Source organism: Sciurus vulgaris (genome assembly GCF_902686455.1).
Source record: "Sciurus vulgaris genome assembly, chromosome: 9".
NCBI lineage: Eukaryota > Metazoa > Chordata > Mammalia > Rodentia > Sciuridae > Sciurus > Sciurus vulgaris.
The window spans coordinates 140,142,585-140,159,961 of record NC_136469.1 but is presented as its reverse complement, the minus strand read 5'-3'; the positions used below and the strand labels follow the sequence as shown (position 1 = coordinate 140,159,961).

The 17,377-nt window shown below is 51.5% G+C and overlaps 1 protein-coding gene across 6 annotated transcripts in view; it reads right to left on the bottom strand.

The window, feature by feature from the left end:
* SLC2A9 (solute carrier family 2 member 9) overlaps nucleotides 1-17,377 on the bottom strand; it is a 182,701-nt gene that overhangs the window by 41,389 nt on the left and 123,935 nt on the right. For all 6 annotated transcript variants that reach the window (XM_079153876.1, XM_079153880.1, XM_079153877.1 and 3 more), the window contains 2 exons: nucleotides 13,177-13,278; nucleotides 11,596-11,671 (listed from right to left, as the gene is read on the bottom strand). In XM_079153876.1, coding sequence (XP_079010002.1) covers nucleotides 11,596-11,671; nucleotides 13,177-13,278 — 178 coding nt within the window. The remainder of the gene's footprint in view (nucleotides 1-11,595; nucleotides 11,672-13,176; nucleotides 13,279-17,377) is intronic.

Sequence of the window (17,377 nt, the reverse complement as noted above, 5' to 3'; positions counted from 1 at the left end):
TCTGTGCTGGTGGAGTTTCCCATGTACTTCTCCCTGCATTGGTGATGTGCACCTGCATTCAGTTAGTGCCAAGCAAGTGCCTGGTTTTGGCCATGGCACTTGCCTCTCCAGCCTCTGCATCCCAGATACTTCTCCTGGGTCTGCTGGGTTCATCTCAACCCTTCAGCACCGAGCGAGTGCCCACTGTACCATGCCAAGAGCCAGGCTGGGATTCTCTATGTCCTCTGGGCAGAGGGGGCACCTCTTGGCCTTAGCCGTGGCTAGCCGCTAACAGAGGACTCCTGTTCCTGGCCCTCCTCTGGCCACCTACTTCAAAGGCTTCACAGTGCCAGGCATATGTGGGTCTTGCTGTCCACAGTGGACATCTGACCCTGAAGCTCTTGCCCCTGTGGCAGGGACAATGTCTTGCTCATCCTTGGTCTCTGGCTCCGGGCCCAGGCTCTGGCACCATGTAGAGTAAAGACTTGGCATACTGGGTCTATGTTCCTGGTTTCTGGCACAGCACCCCTGAGGCCGTGGACCATCCCAAGGAACAGGAGTGACTTTGGTCATTTCTAAGGTGCACTTTCCCAACTCGCCTCAGTCTGTGCTAATGAGTGACCCAGGTGTGGCTCTCGAGGCAGGAGCTGGCCTTCTTGGAGGGAGGGACTTTCAGCTCCGACCTCCAGGGAGGGGAAGGAGAGGTGCAGCTCCGTCACCATGGCTGGTGGTTGAATCCGTCATGTCTACACGAGGAAACCTCTAGGAAACCCTGAGCCACGTGTGGGGTCTTCCATTTGGTGAGCCCCTCATGGGAGAGGTGCACACCTGGGAGGCGTCAGGAGCTCTGCGCCCCACTCCCCGGGCCTCTAACCTTTGCAGTTCCTGGCTACCCTTTATAACAAAGCTGTAATCTTAAATAGAGCACATTCCTAATTCTGCGAGGCATTCCAATAAATTAGCAGACTTGGGGTGGAGACTCATAGTTGTCAGGCCGCCTGGGGACCCCGCTTTTGATGGATGTGGAGACTTGTAGGACTGAGACCTTTGACGTGTGGAGTCCACGCTCACCCTGGGTCGATAGCACTGGAATCTGCGTGAACCGTCCTGCCCCAGTTGGTGTTGGAGAATTGGAGACCTGACAGGCAGTAACCATGTGTGTGTGGTGTCAAAAAACACCCACACTCAGTGTCAGAAGTGGTGGCCCAAAAAACCCCACATCACACGATAAAAGCTCCGCACGTGCAGAACGGGTTCAAGAAACGCGCCACCTCCTGCAGGCTGAGCGGCTGCCAGGCGCCACGTCGGCGGGCACCCAGGGTTCAGAATTAAAGCTGCCTAGTGTGAACTTGTCCTTGGCAAACTCCATTTGTTCTCCCGTCTTTGCCCAGCATTCTCAATTCTAAAGCAGAGCTGCGTCTAAGTGATTAAGATACAGAGTCAACTATTTCAGGAAAAAGGAACAAAAGACGCGTTGGTCCTGAGACCTCCTAGCCAACAATCTTTCTTCGGGTTTGTGGAACTCAGAACATCCGGTGACCCTCAGATGCCATCAGAATGTGCACCTGAGACGTGGACCACTGAGTGTGGATGACTACCTTAGTGCCCACCCGCCCGTGGCTAAGGACACACTTCTTTCTGTTTCCTGTTTCAGTCCCCGGCTTGCTCTTATCCACCAAGAGGGTCCCGAGCACACAGTCTGGCTGTTTGCAATCAGCGAGCTCCCTGTGATGAGGTCACTCTCCCGCCATCGCCATTAACTAATGGCTTCTGGTGTGTGACGGACTCCGCACAGAAAGACAGTGACGGAAACGAGGTCCCTGTCCTCGAAGCAGCCCAGGTATGGAGGAGCTGAGCACGGCAGCCACGGCGGTGTGGGCAGCACGATCCAGGGGCCACAGAGAGGGACTGTCTAGTCCTAAGAAAGGCTGGAGGTGCAGTAGGAGCTGACTTGTTGGAGATGAGAAGCATTCTTCAAGTGGCTGGAGAGAGTGGTCTGGTGGGCAGGGAGGCAGTGTGTGTGAAGGCTGGGATTGTGTGTGTGTGTGTGTGTGTGTGTGTGTGTGTGAGAGAGAGAGAGAGAGAGAGAGAGCGCACAGCTGGGGTGGGGAGAGGGGGCGGGGGGCAGGCAGACAGATCAGGAAGGCTGGTGTGCCTGGACAGTCTGCAGAGGAAATCATCGTGATGAGCAGAGGAGTCTCTTCTCAAGCCAGGCTCTGCTCAGCGGGCACCTGGCACACCGCTGGAGTACTGGGACCTTAATTTGTACCTTTACAATCACAGTGACTGGCCACAGTCCCTCTCGCTGGCCTCTGTCCTCCCCTTGGAGGGCTTAACGTGGTGCAGCACAGAGTCAGGCCATGGTGAGATTTTCCAGACTGCAACTGACAGGTGTTGTCAATGTCCTCTCCTCATCAGAGGAACGGCTCCTTCACCGTGGCTCCTCTCTGACACTTCTCTGCCCCTGCCACGGGGTTATGCACACAGATAGAATACGTGGCAGGAAACTGCCTTCCTTCTTTCCCTTCACCCAATTTCAGCTCCCTGTCAAGTCTCCTTAAACTGATCTGCTCATCAGAGAGCTGCCTCAGGCCAACTCCCGGCTGTCCTCCTGGGAGGACCATTAATCATGGAGAGCAGCCCCAAATGAGGAGTCTCAGCATCCATCACGCGCACCCTCACCTCACTTTCCCAGCAGGGCTCTCGAGATCTGCTCCTTTCTGTCCACTTAGGAGAATGGAGAATGGCCTCACCATCCAAGCAGCAGCTTCCCCCAGACAGGTGCTTCCCCAGGGCCTCGAGCCATGAACTCTCGAGGTGAGGTTGAGTGATGCTCCTGACCCAGCCTAACCTCGTGGTGAGGGCCACGGCTTGCTGGGGATTTGGGAAACAGAGGGCAGGGGCTGACAGCTGGTCTGCGACTGTGGGGCCAGGACTCTTCCCTGGAGGGCGTCCCCTAGACACTGTGGGGGGTTCAGCATCCAAGCCCTGGAGATGCAGCATGCCCAAAGGGGGATGAGGACTTTGCAAACACGTGAAGGGAATTTATCACCCCAAGAATTGCGGGGGGGGGAGGCTTGAGAAAACACAGAAGGCAAAGCTCTGTGATTCTGGCCAGCAAATCACCTCCAGCAGCCTTGTGGATGTCGCCTGGCTTACTTGTGTAAACAGGCAGGAGGGAGGCCAGGATTTTCACTGAGGTACAAGGTGGACGTTTATCCTTCTTGGGAAAATAGCTGTTACAGACGAAGGTATCCTGGGAAGCACTAAAATTGCCGAGAGAGGTAAAGTTTCCTTGCACCTGTGACCACACTCACCACAGGGCAACTCCGTGGGACCCTTTGCAGGAGGCAGGTATGGGATCAACCCCAGCTGGGTGGGTCTTGCTGGGACCACCCAGAGATCCTCTCAGTGGGCATTGGATGAAGCCAGGGTTTGGTCTAGTGTATCAGCTGCCCAGGTGGTCTTACCACATTCGGCCAGGTTTGAGAAGGTTCTTGGCTGTGGCTATTCTTTGGAATCATGCAGGGTTAGAGAATCCTGCGCCTGGGTCTGACCTCCAGAGACTGTGACTTGCCTCACCTTCAACACAGCATGGGTACTGAGGCTTTGAAAGGTTCCCCAGGTGATGGAGCCATTTTTGAGCGAAGTAGCTCTGGCCTAAGTGGTTTCATTTGTGACTCCATTGATATTAACTTCATTTTATATTTGGAGAGTTTGACTGGCTACTTCTGCTGCCTGAAATTCCTCCTTGTCTCCCTCAAACACTACCTCACTCTCACTACTTTCAAATGTCAGAATCAAGGGACTATAGAATGAATTGGCAAACTTTTTTTCTGTAAAAGTAGATAATCTTCTTAAAAGAGATATTGCATTAGACTTTTTAGGCCACAAGTGGTCACTGACATATATTCTTTTTTTTTTTTTTTTTTTTTTTTTTTTTGCCTTTGAGACATAAAAGCCAATTTTTCTGGTCATTGGTCATGCAAAATAGGCCAGGGGCTGGAGCTCATCTGCTTTGGGTGGTAGTAAGTTCCCCATCAACAGGAGCAAACAAGCCATGACTGGACAAATTCATGGTCAGGAAACCATAGCTAGAACTTAAGCTTCTAATGAATGACTGGACTAGAAAATCTTCAGATCTTTTCCAAACTTGAGACATCTGAATTCTAAGTTAATCCAGACCCCCATATGCTTCCTCATTTTCTGGGTGACCTGTAACTTCCTCTCCAGTTCTGATGTCATTCTGTTGCTCTGTTCTGCCTCTGTTTGTTTTGAAGCTTAGCATGTGTGAGCACAGTCATCTGTCCACATGAGGGGCTGTGATATAGGGTCTGATTTAAGAGACAAAGGCTGAGGCTGCCTCTGGCTTCAGCATTGAGATGCCACGCAAAGCAGCAGTGGCTGAAGACCATGCTGACCAAAATGCTTTAAATTCACAACCAGCATGAAGAACAAGGGAACAAATCACCCCAAGCAAACCAAGATGTGTCAACAATAGAATACAATGACACCACAGTGGAAGAAATGTCAGAGAAAGAATTTAGAATGTACATAGTTAAACTTGTCTGTGGGGTAAAGGATGATGTAAGGAGTGAAATCAGAGATAAAATTCAGGAGGTAAAAATCACTTCAATAAAGAGATAGAGATTATGAAAAGAAGCCAAGCAGAAATCCTCAAGAGGAAGGAATCAATAAATCAAATTAAAAACTTAATGGAAAGCATCACCAACAGACCAGAACACATGGAATACAAAACCCCAGGCAATGAAGACAAAATATATAATCTTGAAAATAAAGTTGACCACACAGAGAAGATGTTAAAAAACCACAAATAGAAATTTCAAGAATTATGGGATAACATGAAAAGGCCAAATTTAAGATATATGAGGACAAATGAAGGTGCAGAGATACAAACCAAAGGAATGTACAAAGTTTTCAATGAAATAATATCAGAAAATTTTCCAAATCTAAAAATGAAATGGGAAATCAAATACAAGAGACTTACAGGACCTCAGATGTACAAAATTACAACAGACCCACATCAAGGCACATTATAATGAAAATGCCCAGCACACAGAATAAGGATGAACTTTTAAAGCCTGCTAGGGGAAAACAAAAGGTCTCATAGAGAGGGAAACCAATCCAGATCTTGGTTGATCTTCAACCCAAACCCTCAAAGCCAGGAGGTCTTTGAATAATAAATACCAAACTCAGAAAGAAAATGGATGCCAGCCAAGAATACTATACTCAGCGAAATTAAGATTCAGATTTGAAGATGAAATAAAAACCTTCCATGACAAACAAAAGTTAAAAGAATTCACAACTAGAAAGCCTGCACTACAGAATATTCTCTACAAAATATTCTATGAAGATGAAATTTTAAAAAAGTGAAAACCAGCAACAGGAGGGACTACACTAAAGGAATAGCCAATCAAAGGAGAAACTAATTCAAATTAAAAACCAGAAATAAACCAAAATGACCAGGAATACAAATCATATCTCAATAATAATTTTGCAAGTAAGTGGTTTAAACTCATCAATCAAAAGACATAGACTGTGAACATTCCTGATAGTTTTAATCAGAAAATTGACAGTTTTGACTATAAGGAACAAATATCACAAACTGTCACTCATCAATATCATATATATCTAAATCTTCTAGAAACTATAATATGTGAAATAAGCCAAGTGATGTATTACTACACATTACAACTAGATTGCTTGCTAAACTCCTTGTGTGTTTTTTCCCACATTTATTCATTGGAGAATCATTGTTGTACATGATGGTGGGATTTGTTGTTACGTATTCATACATGCACACAGCATAATGATATAATGTGGCCAATACCACTCCCTGACTCTTCTCTCCTCCTTCCCCACCTCTCACCTCCGGGTCCCTTTATTAGTAGATAAACTTTATAAAAGTATTATGTTCTTTTGAAACAAGAAATAGTTATAATTTTTCAAAAATCTTATAAAGTATAATAATAGAGATTATTTGACATTTTTATAGAATTGTTTTAAAGTATTAATATTTGTAATAGTAAAATTATGTTTAAGAACTGTATTTATGGTTTTGTTGCTGAATTTAACATGGGACTTGAATTTCAAATACATTCTTTGGGAATAAAAGAAAAGACAGACTGGCAGATTGAACTAAAAAACAAAAAGGTACACTCATACATTGTTGGTGGGAATGCAAATTGGTGCACCCACTCTGGAAAGCTGTATGGAGATTCCTCAGAAAACTTGGAAAGGACCCACCATTTGACCCAGCTATCCCACTCCTCAATTTATATCCAAAGGACTTAAATCAGCATACTATGGTGACACAGTCACATCAATGTATATAGCAGCTCAATTCACAATAACTAAGCCATGGAACCCACCTAGGTGTCCTTCAACAGATGAATGGATAAAGAAAATGTGTTTTATATATATATATATATAAAAATTTATATATATATGATGGAATATTACTCAGCTTTAAAGAAGAATGAAATTATGGCATTTGCAGGTAAATGGGTGGAATTGGAGAATATCATGCTAAGTGAAATAAGCCAAATCCAAAAAACCAAAGGCCGAATGTTTTCTCTGATATGGAGATGTTAATTCACAATAAGGAGGGTGCTAGGGAACAGAAGTACTTTGGATTAGACAGAGGGGAGTAAAGGGACGGCCGGAGGTATGGGTGGGAAGGACAGTGGGGTGAATTGGACGTTATTGCCATATGTGTATATGTGATTGCCCAACTGGTGTGATTCTACATCATGTACAACCAGAAAAATGAGAAGTTTTACTGCATTTACGTATGATATGTCAAAGTGCATCCTACTGTCACGTGTAACTAATTCGAACAAATAAAAAAATAATCACCAACACTTAAAAATGAAAAATGGGCACCTACAATGATATCCTTACAGCTCTATCTGAACCACTTTTCATGGGGGGACACTCAGATGGCAATCAAGAGGGACAGAGATACTGGATGGGATTCCCCAAGCGATCCTTCTCGTCACACTTACCCTTTCCTCCCATCTTCCCTTGAGGACATTAACAAAGTCAATTCACGATATTCAAAAACTGCTTAAAATTCACCTCCACCCAAGGAGAATCTGACACAAATGGCAGAATTGTGTCTTTCCACCTGGACACAAACAGGACTGACTGACTTACACAATCAGAGAGACCGCATCCTGGAAAGACAAAAACGGAAGCTTCCTCGTCTTACCCAGAATTCTCCGTGTAGCCGGATTCCCTCTGTGTAGATTTTAACCTTGCAAGTCCATCTCAAAACAGATCTCACTCTGCTCATTTCCCCCCACAAACAGCTAATGAGCCCCAACCAGGAGCATGCATGAGTCGAGATGGAAGGTCCTGATCCACAGGGTGAAGGTTCGAGTCCAGCACTGCTTCTTAGGGGAAAACTGGTGGATCTAAGTTTTGCTTTTTCATCTATAAAGTGGGAATAACATTAGTTTGGAAGGAAGGTCTAGCCTTTTATCTGCAACCCATTTTCTATTTCCTGACACAGGGACAGAGGAACCAAGGGGAAGCAATGGCCTGGTCCTTTCTTCTGTAAACTTCATGGTGAGAAGAGCCAGTGGACAACGCCAGCCATGTGGTCATCACGTGTGAGACGAGAAGATGAACCGCACCATGTAGTGACACACTGACGCCTTCACGCCTGTTCCAGAGACCTGAGTCGGCACCAGCCAGCGTGCACCCTAAGGTGGCCAGGAGGCCTGGGGCTGTCTCCATGGCTTCCCACTCCCCTCTCTTTTGACAACCTGCATCTTGTGACTTCTAATGAAGTTTGATTCTGGGTAAGATCTTGGGTTCTGGGGGTTTCCAGTCAACTCTGTGCTATCTTACATTCACACGGGAGTCTTTTTTTTTTTTTTTTTAAAGAATCAAAGCACTTAGAACAGAGCCTGGTATTCAGTAAGTGCTTAATAAATGCCAGCTGTTATTAGCAGACCTCAGGGTACGGCTGCAGCTTGGAAATGGTTAGTCCCCCTAAGGTTCATGTGCTGTTGGCCTGGTTTCCATGTAACAGTATCAAAAGGCGGTGGGACCTTGAAGGGGTGGGGGTGAGTGCGTGTGAGTGGGGCGGGATGGGCCTTGGCAGGGATTAATGCTGGTCTTGAGAAGTGGGTTAGGTCTGCCGGGCTGGATTAATCCCATGAGAGTGAAAGCCAGTTGTGGTAGAAGTGAACCTGGCCCCTCCCCATTGCTTGCGTCCTCCCTCACCATATGAGCTCTCTCCCATCTGCTCCCACCATGTGATGCCCACTACCATGTTGCAAGGCAGACAGGGGGTCCTCACCAGACACTGGCACCATGCTGTTTGGACTTTCTAGCTACCATGATTACAAGCCAAATAAACCTCTTTTCTTGATAAGTTATCCAGCCTCAGGTATTTTGTAATAGCAACACACAACAGATTAAGAAGGGAGAGGATATGGGCATAGGAAGGATAGTAGCATGAATCACACATTATTGCCCTGTGTACATATATAACAATATGACTGGTGGGATTCTACATCATGTATAACCAGAAAAATGAGAAATTATACTTCATTATATATGATATATCAAATTACATTTACTGCCATGTATAACTAATTAAAACAAATTTTAAAAGAGACAGGAGGAGATGTGAACATGTGAGGGGCAGGGCATGGTTGCAAATTCCTTTGCTTTGTAGTAGAATGAAAGGACCACAGACGTCTAAAGATCTGGGTTCAAATCCTAGGTCCAACACTTCTAGCTACTTCATGTCAGGGAAGCTGCACAGCCTCTCTGGACTTCAGAGAGTGGTTGATCCTAATTTGCAAGACTCTCGTGCCATTCAGGGGTGATGGTGCAAGGCAGCTGGGGTAACGTGTGGGCTAAACTCAGTGCTCAGGGAAGCTTGGTGCTCTGATGCTGTGTGAGTGGGAATCCAGCAAGCATGGCCAGGACTTGCAGAGGGCAGACGGGGACGCGCAGACCCATGCCACCACCTCCAGTGTGGCTGCTCACTCCGTGGGACCCTGTGGGCTCAGCACCGCTGCTGTCCACACCGTACATCTGCCTGCCCCTTTTCTCAGATACCCTGGTCATAATTAACCCATTCACACGGCCTTGCTGAGGACCTTCTAGATCTCAGGCCAGTGCTGAGCTTCTTGGGGAAACTGGTGTTTGCAGCAGAGTCTGCACCAAGGTCCGGTCAGGAGACTCGCTGGAACAGGAGTGGAAGAAGGGGTTCCCTGGGCTGCAGCTTCTAGGAAGCTCTACACAGTCCATTCCTGCTCTGCCTACTGGATGTGGCAGACAATGAGACCCCAGGGCTGGCAGAGCCCTAGCCCAGCAGGAGCCTGGGCCCAGGCCACCCACCTGCCTGGGACAACAGTCGCGGATGGTCATGTGAGTCGGAAATGAATGTCTGCTCTGCTAAGCCACCACCCCGGGCATGTGTTTTATGCTACAGTGACTAAAGCGTGCTGTTGGAGTGGCTCCGAATTCAGACTACATGTAGCAAGCATCCAAGACGCATTACTCAGAGCTTGCTATTGAGGGTTATTGAGGCCCCACGTGGGTAGCGTACTCGCTGTGGGCACCGAGGGGTGGGTGAACACCTCTGCGACCCTGACGTTAGAACTTTAAACATCTAGTTCTACTTGCCTCCCTGCCTCCCCCAACTTGGCTTGAGCTGCAGGTGCTCGAAGGAGCTTGGGAAATCGATGTGAATGGCTCGAAACCTTCTTCCTGTTCTTTCTCTGATAAGGGGTGAGCACCAGATTGACTAATCCCAACCTTACACGCAATCGGTGTCGTTGTCTTCACATTTTTTTCTGATGCTATTAAACCCCAGCAGCCTCTTCTGAGATTCAAGGTTATTGCAGAACCAGAATCTTTTGTCTCTCCCGAAAGCCTTGACTTTGAGACCCCTCTGCCACGTCAGGCTCTGCCACTCACCTGCTCACAGCTGCACCCGGCCCCTTCCCAGTTGTCCCTCTGTTATTTCATTCCTTCTTCAAAAGGCATTTGTGAAGCGCTTACAGTGTGCTGGGCACAGTTCTAAGTACTCAGGACAAGCTCGTGAGCCCAGACAAGGTCCCCCATGGACCTTATTTTCTATTTGGGGGGAAACACTAAACCAGCCATCAGCAGACTGCAACCCAAGGCCAAACCTGGCCCACTGTCCACATTTGTAAATAAAGTTTTATCAGAACACGACCACGCCATCCATTCATCTGCTCATCCCTGTGGCTGTGCTCACACCACCGAGGTGGAGACGAGCAGTTGCAAGAGAATGTATGGCTGAAAAGCAAACAAGCACTCACTCTCTGGCCCTTTACACAGAAGAGATGGACTGCCCTGCATTAAACATACCAGCATGCCAGAACAGACGTGCCAGTGGAAAGGAAGCAAAAGAAACACAGAGGCCGAGAGTGCGTGCGCAGTGCTGGTGTTCAGGTAAGTGGTGGGACTGGCCCATCAAGCAGGTGCATCTCAGATGGGGCTCTCACACCAGCCCAAGCCCTCAAGAGCAGAGGCTACCTTTGCTCCCAGACAGCACAGGCCACTGGCTGGGCACCTTCAGGACCACAGAGGTAGTGTTGGTCCAGCCACTGAAGCAGACACTGTGATGCTCAGCGCATCCACTCCTGAGTCCACGGTGAACCACGGCATGTGCCGCTGCGCATCCAGCTGCCGATTCTCTGCCCCACCTGGGAAGGGCTGCGACTCCCTCAGCCGTGCTGACCGTCCTCCCGGTGCAGCATGGATGTGCTCGTGTGCCTGTGCCCGATGCCCTCCCACCATGGCATCACCCGCTCTGCCACCTCATTATGCCACCCGATGTCCTGGATGAGGACAAATGCTTTTGGTCCATCACCAATGGAACGTGAGGACCATGAAAATCAGCAACACAAAGGAGAGACAAGTTCAATTCCACTGGTTTTGATAGAAACTTGGTCTTTTTGCCAACATAGAAATAAAAGCAAAGAGCCAAGAACATCATCTCCTGGAGAGAGCTCACAGCCATGTCAGACCCTGTCCTGAGCCACCCTCTCGGTCCCACCTTGACCGCTGCTGGAGGCCCCTGCTGGACGAAGACACAGGGCCAAGGAGGGGCAGAGTCCTTAGTGTCATTCTGTTTTATAGACAGGCAAACCAAAACTCGAGAAGAAGGACTTTCCCCATAACCCATGGCTAGAAAATGGCAGCCCTGGGCCAAGCAAGACTCAGGATCCTCCATGCCCTGGCTCACAAGGGTCCCACCTAAGGTGGTGCTCCGGGCCGGGCCTGTGGCCAGGCAGCTCCCTCAGCTGCTCACTCCTGCAAGTCACCTTCTGCCTCTGCCCTCTCTAGAACGGCCAGTGTGCTCGATGAGTTAGCACACACCTAGCTCCCAGCAGACGGTAGCACGCGGCAGGCTTTGGTCCAGCGAGACACCTCACTGTTCTCTTCCACAGTAGCTGTGACTTCTCTGAGGGCAGAGTGCACCTCGATGGCCTTCGATTCATCACAAACCCGCCCTGGGTCCAACCCATCTGTGAGGAGAGCCCCCAGCTTGGTGGAGTCATGAGGCCCTGGGCCAAGTGTGAGGGGGAGGGGCCTTACCTGGCCCGCTGCAGAAGGAGGCGATGGCCGCCAGGATGCAGGTGATGCTCAGGTACGGGATCCAGGGGGCGTGGTCCTGCGGGAGGATGGCGACGCAGGCTGGTGAGTAGGCCATGTGGACCTGGCTCCCGCCTCCACCCCATTAGTGCATCTGCGAGACCGTCATTGGGCCACTGTGTGTCCCATGTTCAACATCCATGACATGGAGAAAATAACCACTCGGTACATCTCATCTCGGTTCCCAGACCTCGAGGAGTGACAAGATGGCGCCTGCAGAGCCGAGTGGGCCTGGCGCACGGGGAGTGAAGAAATGGACAGCTCACACTGACCAGGGCTCTGCCTCCAGCAGGCACCAGGAGGGCTTCTGCGGTCAAGCTCACTCTCAAACTGTCCCTCCTGGCCGGCCCTCTCAGTACGTACAGTGCCTGTGCAGTAGGAGGGGAGCTCATTGACACCCTGGAAGATGTCTGGAGGGGCACCACTCGTCTGGCTGGGGAGGGGCCCTGGAGGCCAGGTGGCCAAGCAGGAGAGCTCCCCACCCTTGGGCAGCAAGGCCTGGAGGGGGTGTGTGCTACGCTCTGAGCATCTGACAGGGCAGCAGGAAGACCCTACCCAGCATCTTGCCCGTCAGACTTTTCAGAACCTCTGAGGCCCAAGGAGCCTGTCCGGCCACCCTCACTGAGGACACCCTCCAGTCTGGACACGGGAGGAGACCAAATCTGCCTGAAGTCCCCTCCTCCTGCTGCTCAGCTTGCTCCCCTGCACCTCCTCTCTGCAGGCCCAGGACCCGCCATGCTTCAACTGCCTCTTCTAGACACGTGGGGACATTAAGACGTCTGGCCAGTGATCGACATGAACCACTTTCAATATTGAGATTAATTCTAGAAAAATGCCAAGATACGCTGCTTGCTGCCAACTTAGTGTTGAGACTGGTTTAGGCACCAGGTAAGTGCTGGGTCACGGTGGGCTGCCCTGAGCAGCACAGGGGACTGTGGGGCTTGAACTCAAGGCCAGGGATCCGTTTCCAGCTCTGCTGTCATCCAGCTGAGGAGCTTGGGCAGCTTATGCATCTGCACGCACCCTGGGATTCCTCTCTCCAAAGGAGAAAATGGTACATGGCTGAAGAGCATCGTGGTTCCTCTCCAAGCAGACGTTCAACAAGCATGTGTTCTCGTTGTACCTGCAGCATCCCAGGGCACAGGGACAACTGTTGCATCTTAGAGACGGGGCCCCGGGAGGAGCAGGTAGGCTGAGTGGCTTGCCACGACTCAGGGTGAGCAAGTGGAAAGGCCAGGATTCACACGCAGGTGGTCCAGCTTAGGGCCCCGCTGGTCACTCTGGGCTACTGGGTGGCAGTGGAGCCTCTGGCACCTTGTGCTGGAAGGGGCATCCTTGGGGGCATCTGTGCCATCTCCTCTAATGGGTAAACTGAGGCTCAGAGGGGACATATCTTGCCCAAGATCACACCACTCATCAGTGTCCAGTCAGGACCAGTCAGGTCTCTGGTGGACCCAAAGTGATGGAACCAGGAGCCAGCTCCACGCTGTCCTCCTGCAAGGTGTGCCGGCTACACCAACTCACCTGCAGCACCAGTGTGATGGTGAGGGCCCCGAAGAAGAGGGCCATCAGCCCGAAGCCCCCGATGAGGAGGGGTCTCCGTCCCAGACGCTCGATGACCAAGCCCTAATCCAGGTGAGAGAGAAAGAGAGAGAGAGAGTTAGTTCATTCTTACACCACCTTCAGCAGCAAGAGGAGGGAAACACGCCCTGAGAACCAGCCTGGGGCCATGATTCAAGCCGGCTTTGACCCTGAGACAGCCTGGCCTTTCTCCACGGCCACAGCCAGAGGAGCAAGGCTGTCCATGACAAAAAGGGGAGGGAGAGAAGGCCCCACACCTGCGTGGGGCGGCTGTGCCCTCTCCTGCTCAGCCTCAGGTGGCCTGCTCTGCTGGAAGGATGTGGTCCCCACACCCTGTCCCCTCCTGCAGAGCCGGCCTGCCACAAAGGCCATCACTCTGGACCCCCATGGCAAGACTCTTGCAGGGGCGACATCCTAGGGTGGGCACAGGGTGGCAGGGCCAGGGGCGACATCCTAGGGTGGGCACAGGGTGGCAGGGCCTAGAGAAGGTATTGTCCTTTGCACTCCCCCGTCTGGAGGGTCAGTTTCCCAAGGGCCTGGGGCCTTTATCTGCGACTGGAGAATGAAAACAGCCTCCAACAGGGTGTCTGGAGGGGCGGGTGGGTTAGATGAGACTGCGGGCAGCATGTCCATTGGGTACTCTGATTATGTCAGGTGGCTTCCTCCCACCCCCAATTCACAAAAAGAGAAGAGAATCAGAGAGGTGAAGTGGCTCAGCAGATGCCGCACAGCTGGGAAGTGAGAGAGCCAGAAATCGAACCCCAGCTGTCTGTGCACAAATTCATGGATTTGCTCCTTGAGCCATCTGGCTTAGCTCTTTGGAAGAGGGACTAGCTGGCAGAGATGCAGGGAGCTTGTCAGGCAGAGAGGCAAAGGCCGGGAGGCTGGGAGCCCCCTTCACGAGGGCCATCTGGCTTGGACAAGGAGAAGCCAGAGCGCGTGAGCCTCCTGCCTGTCAGCTTCTAGTGATGGTCTGAGATGACGGCCGCAGGCCTGTCCCAAAGCCCCGGGGCCGCCCCCAAGGGCCCTCACTGCAGAGGCTCCTGAGCCTACTTGCCCTCTTTCCCCACGTCCTGCTCTGAAGTGTTTGTGACGAGAAGCACCTGGGCGAAGGATGCCCTCCCCGCACTCAGCAGGGCCTGCCGCTCTGCCTGGTGGAGCGGCACTGAGCGGTGAGTGACCATCTGAGGGACTTGGCTCTGCAGGCCACTTTGAGACCGGGCCGCCAGGCCGTGGACATATATATGGAGAGAGGGGGAGCGGCTTCCCACGGCTGGGTTCTGGGGGTTCTCTGACTGTCCTGAATTCGGTGCCTGGTCACCGAGTGCCCACTCATTCTCCCATCGGCCTTTTCATGACTCTGCCTTTTACTCTGAAGCTCAGAATATTTGTTTTAAAAAATATTTTTCTGTCTATCTAAGAAATCTAACCTATCTCAACTTTGTGTAGCTCTTGGGAGCAGGAGATAGAAGTGTGTTAGGCGGGCTGGTTGGGACCCCTGCTCAGGAGCCTCCACTTTTCTGCCCTTGATCCAGATGGAGTGGACAGCTCATGATCAGCGACTTCATTCAAGCCTGAATGTCTGCACTGGAGCCCCAGTCAGTCCCGAGGCGAAGCCGCATGGTGAGCAACACCCTGATTGAGAGGCGGCACGTGGACTCCAGATGTGGCTGGACCCAAAGACCCACTTCCTTGAAATCTCTGCCTGGCCTTCAGGCCACCTACCACCCTAACATTATCAGAAAGACCCCTGGACCATAGCCACAGGGTGGCAACCCTCCCTGGGACCCCTCCCACTGCGGAGCTCTGTTTTCTTTCTGTTACTTTAACAGATGCTGTTAATTTCTCTCAGCCTTTGTGTCTGGGGATCTCATGCTTTGAATCTGCAAGACAAAGAACCTACAGATCCCTGCATCTCGCGGTCTCCCAGGTTCCCTTCTGGAAGTTTCATAGTCTCAGCTCTTTGTTCCGTAGCTCGGTCAGGTTGGGCTGACTCTTGTGCGTGCCAGAGCAGGGCTGCCGCTCACCTTTCCCGTGTGGATATCTAGTTTGCACGGCACCGTGTCTTGGAAAGGCCGTCCTGGCCCCCACTGAGTGGCGCTGGGTTCACCCTGCTCCGCCTCAGAGCCCCCCGATTGAAAGGCGTTACTTAGAGCAGAAGGGATGAACTTGGGGCTGGCAGGAAACGGGCTTCCGAACACAGCTGCACGTCTGCTGGGGCTGCGGGGCCGCCCTGCTTCTTCCTGCCCTCCAGGCCCCGGAGAGGCCCCGTGTGGAGAGGCCGCCTCCTCAGGCCCAGGTCAATCAGCGCTTCTGGGATGATGGCGGAAACTCCAGATGGGGAATTGCTCAGCCTGGGACGTGAGTTCTCAGGTCTCGTTCTGGTGGACGCAGCCCCAGCTTACAGGGAGCCTCTGGCGGCCACCATGTCCCCCAGGGAGTGTGGGGTGGTGGCTCTGCTTCTTCCTGATGTGGTGCCGAATTTCTGCTAAGTTCCTGTGATCTTTGCTCGGTAACCTGGACACTAGCTGTAATAGTTCAGTGGATGTGTTTGCAGGGGTTGAGGGTGGGGTTCCTGAGAGTGTGTGGTCCATAAAAATGCCAGTTTTTTATTAGTGACAAAAGGGATGTCCTCAGAGTGGGACACCTGCACTCTGTGCTCGGAGGACAGTGTTAGGGTGCATAACACCAGATACAGAACCAGCTCTTCTCCAAGCATCCCAATTGCCTGCCTCCACCTCTCTCCCCTTGCCTCTCTTTATTTACGTATTTTATGGCAGCCAGAGGGTCCTTCTAAAACGTGATTTGAGCGGGGCATGCTGTAATCCTGGCAACTGGGGAGGCTGAGGCAGGAGGATCACAAGTGTGAGGCCAGCCTGGGTAACTGAAGGCTTTGACTTTGAAATGGTGGGATTTGCTGGGAAGCAGGTGGACTGCTGGTAAGGATTTACCACCTTCAGTCCTGAGCACAGCCCTGTCTGGACCTTTACGAACACCTCCTGCCATGAGGAGAAGGACTCACGCTGAACACCGCCGGCTGGACCGGTAAAGCACCACGCCTGTGCTTCTCAGCAGAACCAGCCTCCGCCCCATGTGGCCGCAGAGCTCAACCTCCTGTGACCTGTGGGACACTCGCTGGACGTCCACCACTCAGAAGAGTAATGCTACGCCAGGAGACTCCATCCGGGACAGGCGGTCCTGCTGGGCCGTTAGTGCAGCTGTGGAGCTGCTGAGTGCCAGCCTCCGCCGGGAGGGCCGGGGATGGGAGGCACGGACTGTCTTCTCTTCAGTCTCACCAGGCCTCAGAGCCAGGGCATTAAACTGTCAAAATCTCAGTAAGAATGAAAAACAAAAAAGGGAAGTAATAGATCTTAGGGAACAGGCCACGCAAACTTCGAAACGATCAAGGGATCTGTTGGGTGCTGCCTCTCAGGGAGGAGGAGTGACCTTCGCACTCTGGGAACGTTGTTTCCATGGCAACTGGAAGGCATTGTGTCCAGCTCCTATTTCTGCAGTGACCACTTACCACAGACTGATTAGCCTGGGACAGCCCACCGGTAACATCACTGTGTGAGCAGGTCCCTTCTGGAGATCTGCCTCCAGACCTCCCCCAGCTCCGAGAGCCCCACGTCCCTCGGCTCCTGAGGTCTTCAAAGGCAGCCGTGGCGTTGGTCCTGCCTCGGCCTCCTCTGTCTTGACCCTCCTGTTCTCCCTCCCACTTAAAAGAATCCTGCCCTAACCTTGAGCCCAGCAGATAGCCCAGGATCACCTCCCTATCTGGAGACCCGTAACTTGGCCACATTTGCAAGTTCCTTTCTGCCACGCAAGGGGACATCGTCGCAGCTCCCTGGAAGCAGGTTGTGCTCATCTCTGGAAGCCAAGATTCAGCCTACCACAGATGGCCACGGTTACGCACGTTTTACAAATGAGCAAATAAAGTCAGAGATGCCGGGCAGTTTCCCAAGGCCACTCAGCTGGCAAATGGAGGATTGCGATTTAACTCAGACTTGCTCAGCATGAGCGTCCGTCCCAGAACCCAGCACCCTGCTGCAGGGTCCTACTGGGTGTCAGGGCTAGGGGAAGGAGTCTCCATGGACTGCCCATACCTGGCCTCACCTCTCCAGGTCCCTTAGCAGCGAGAGGA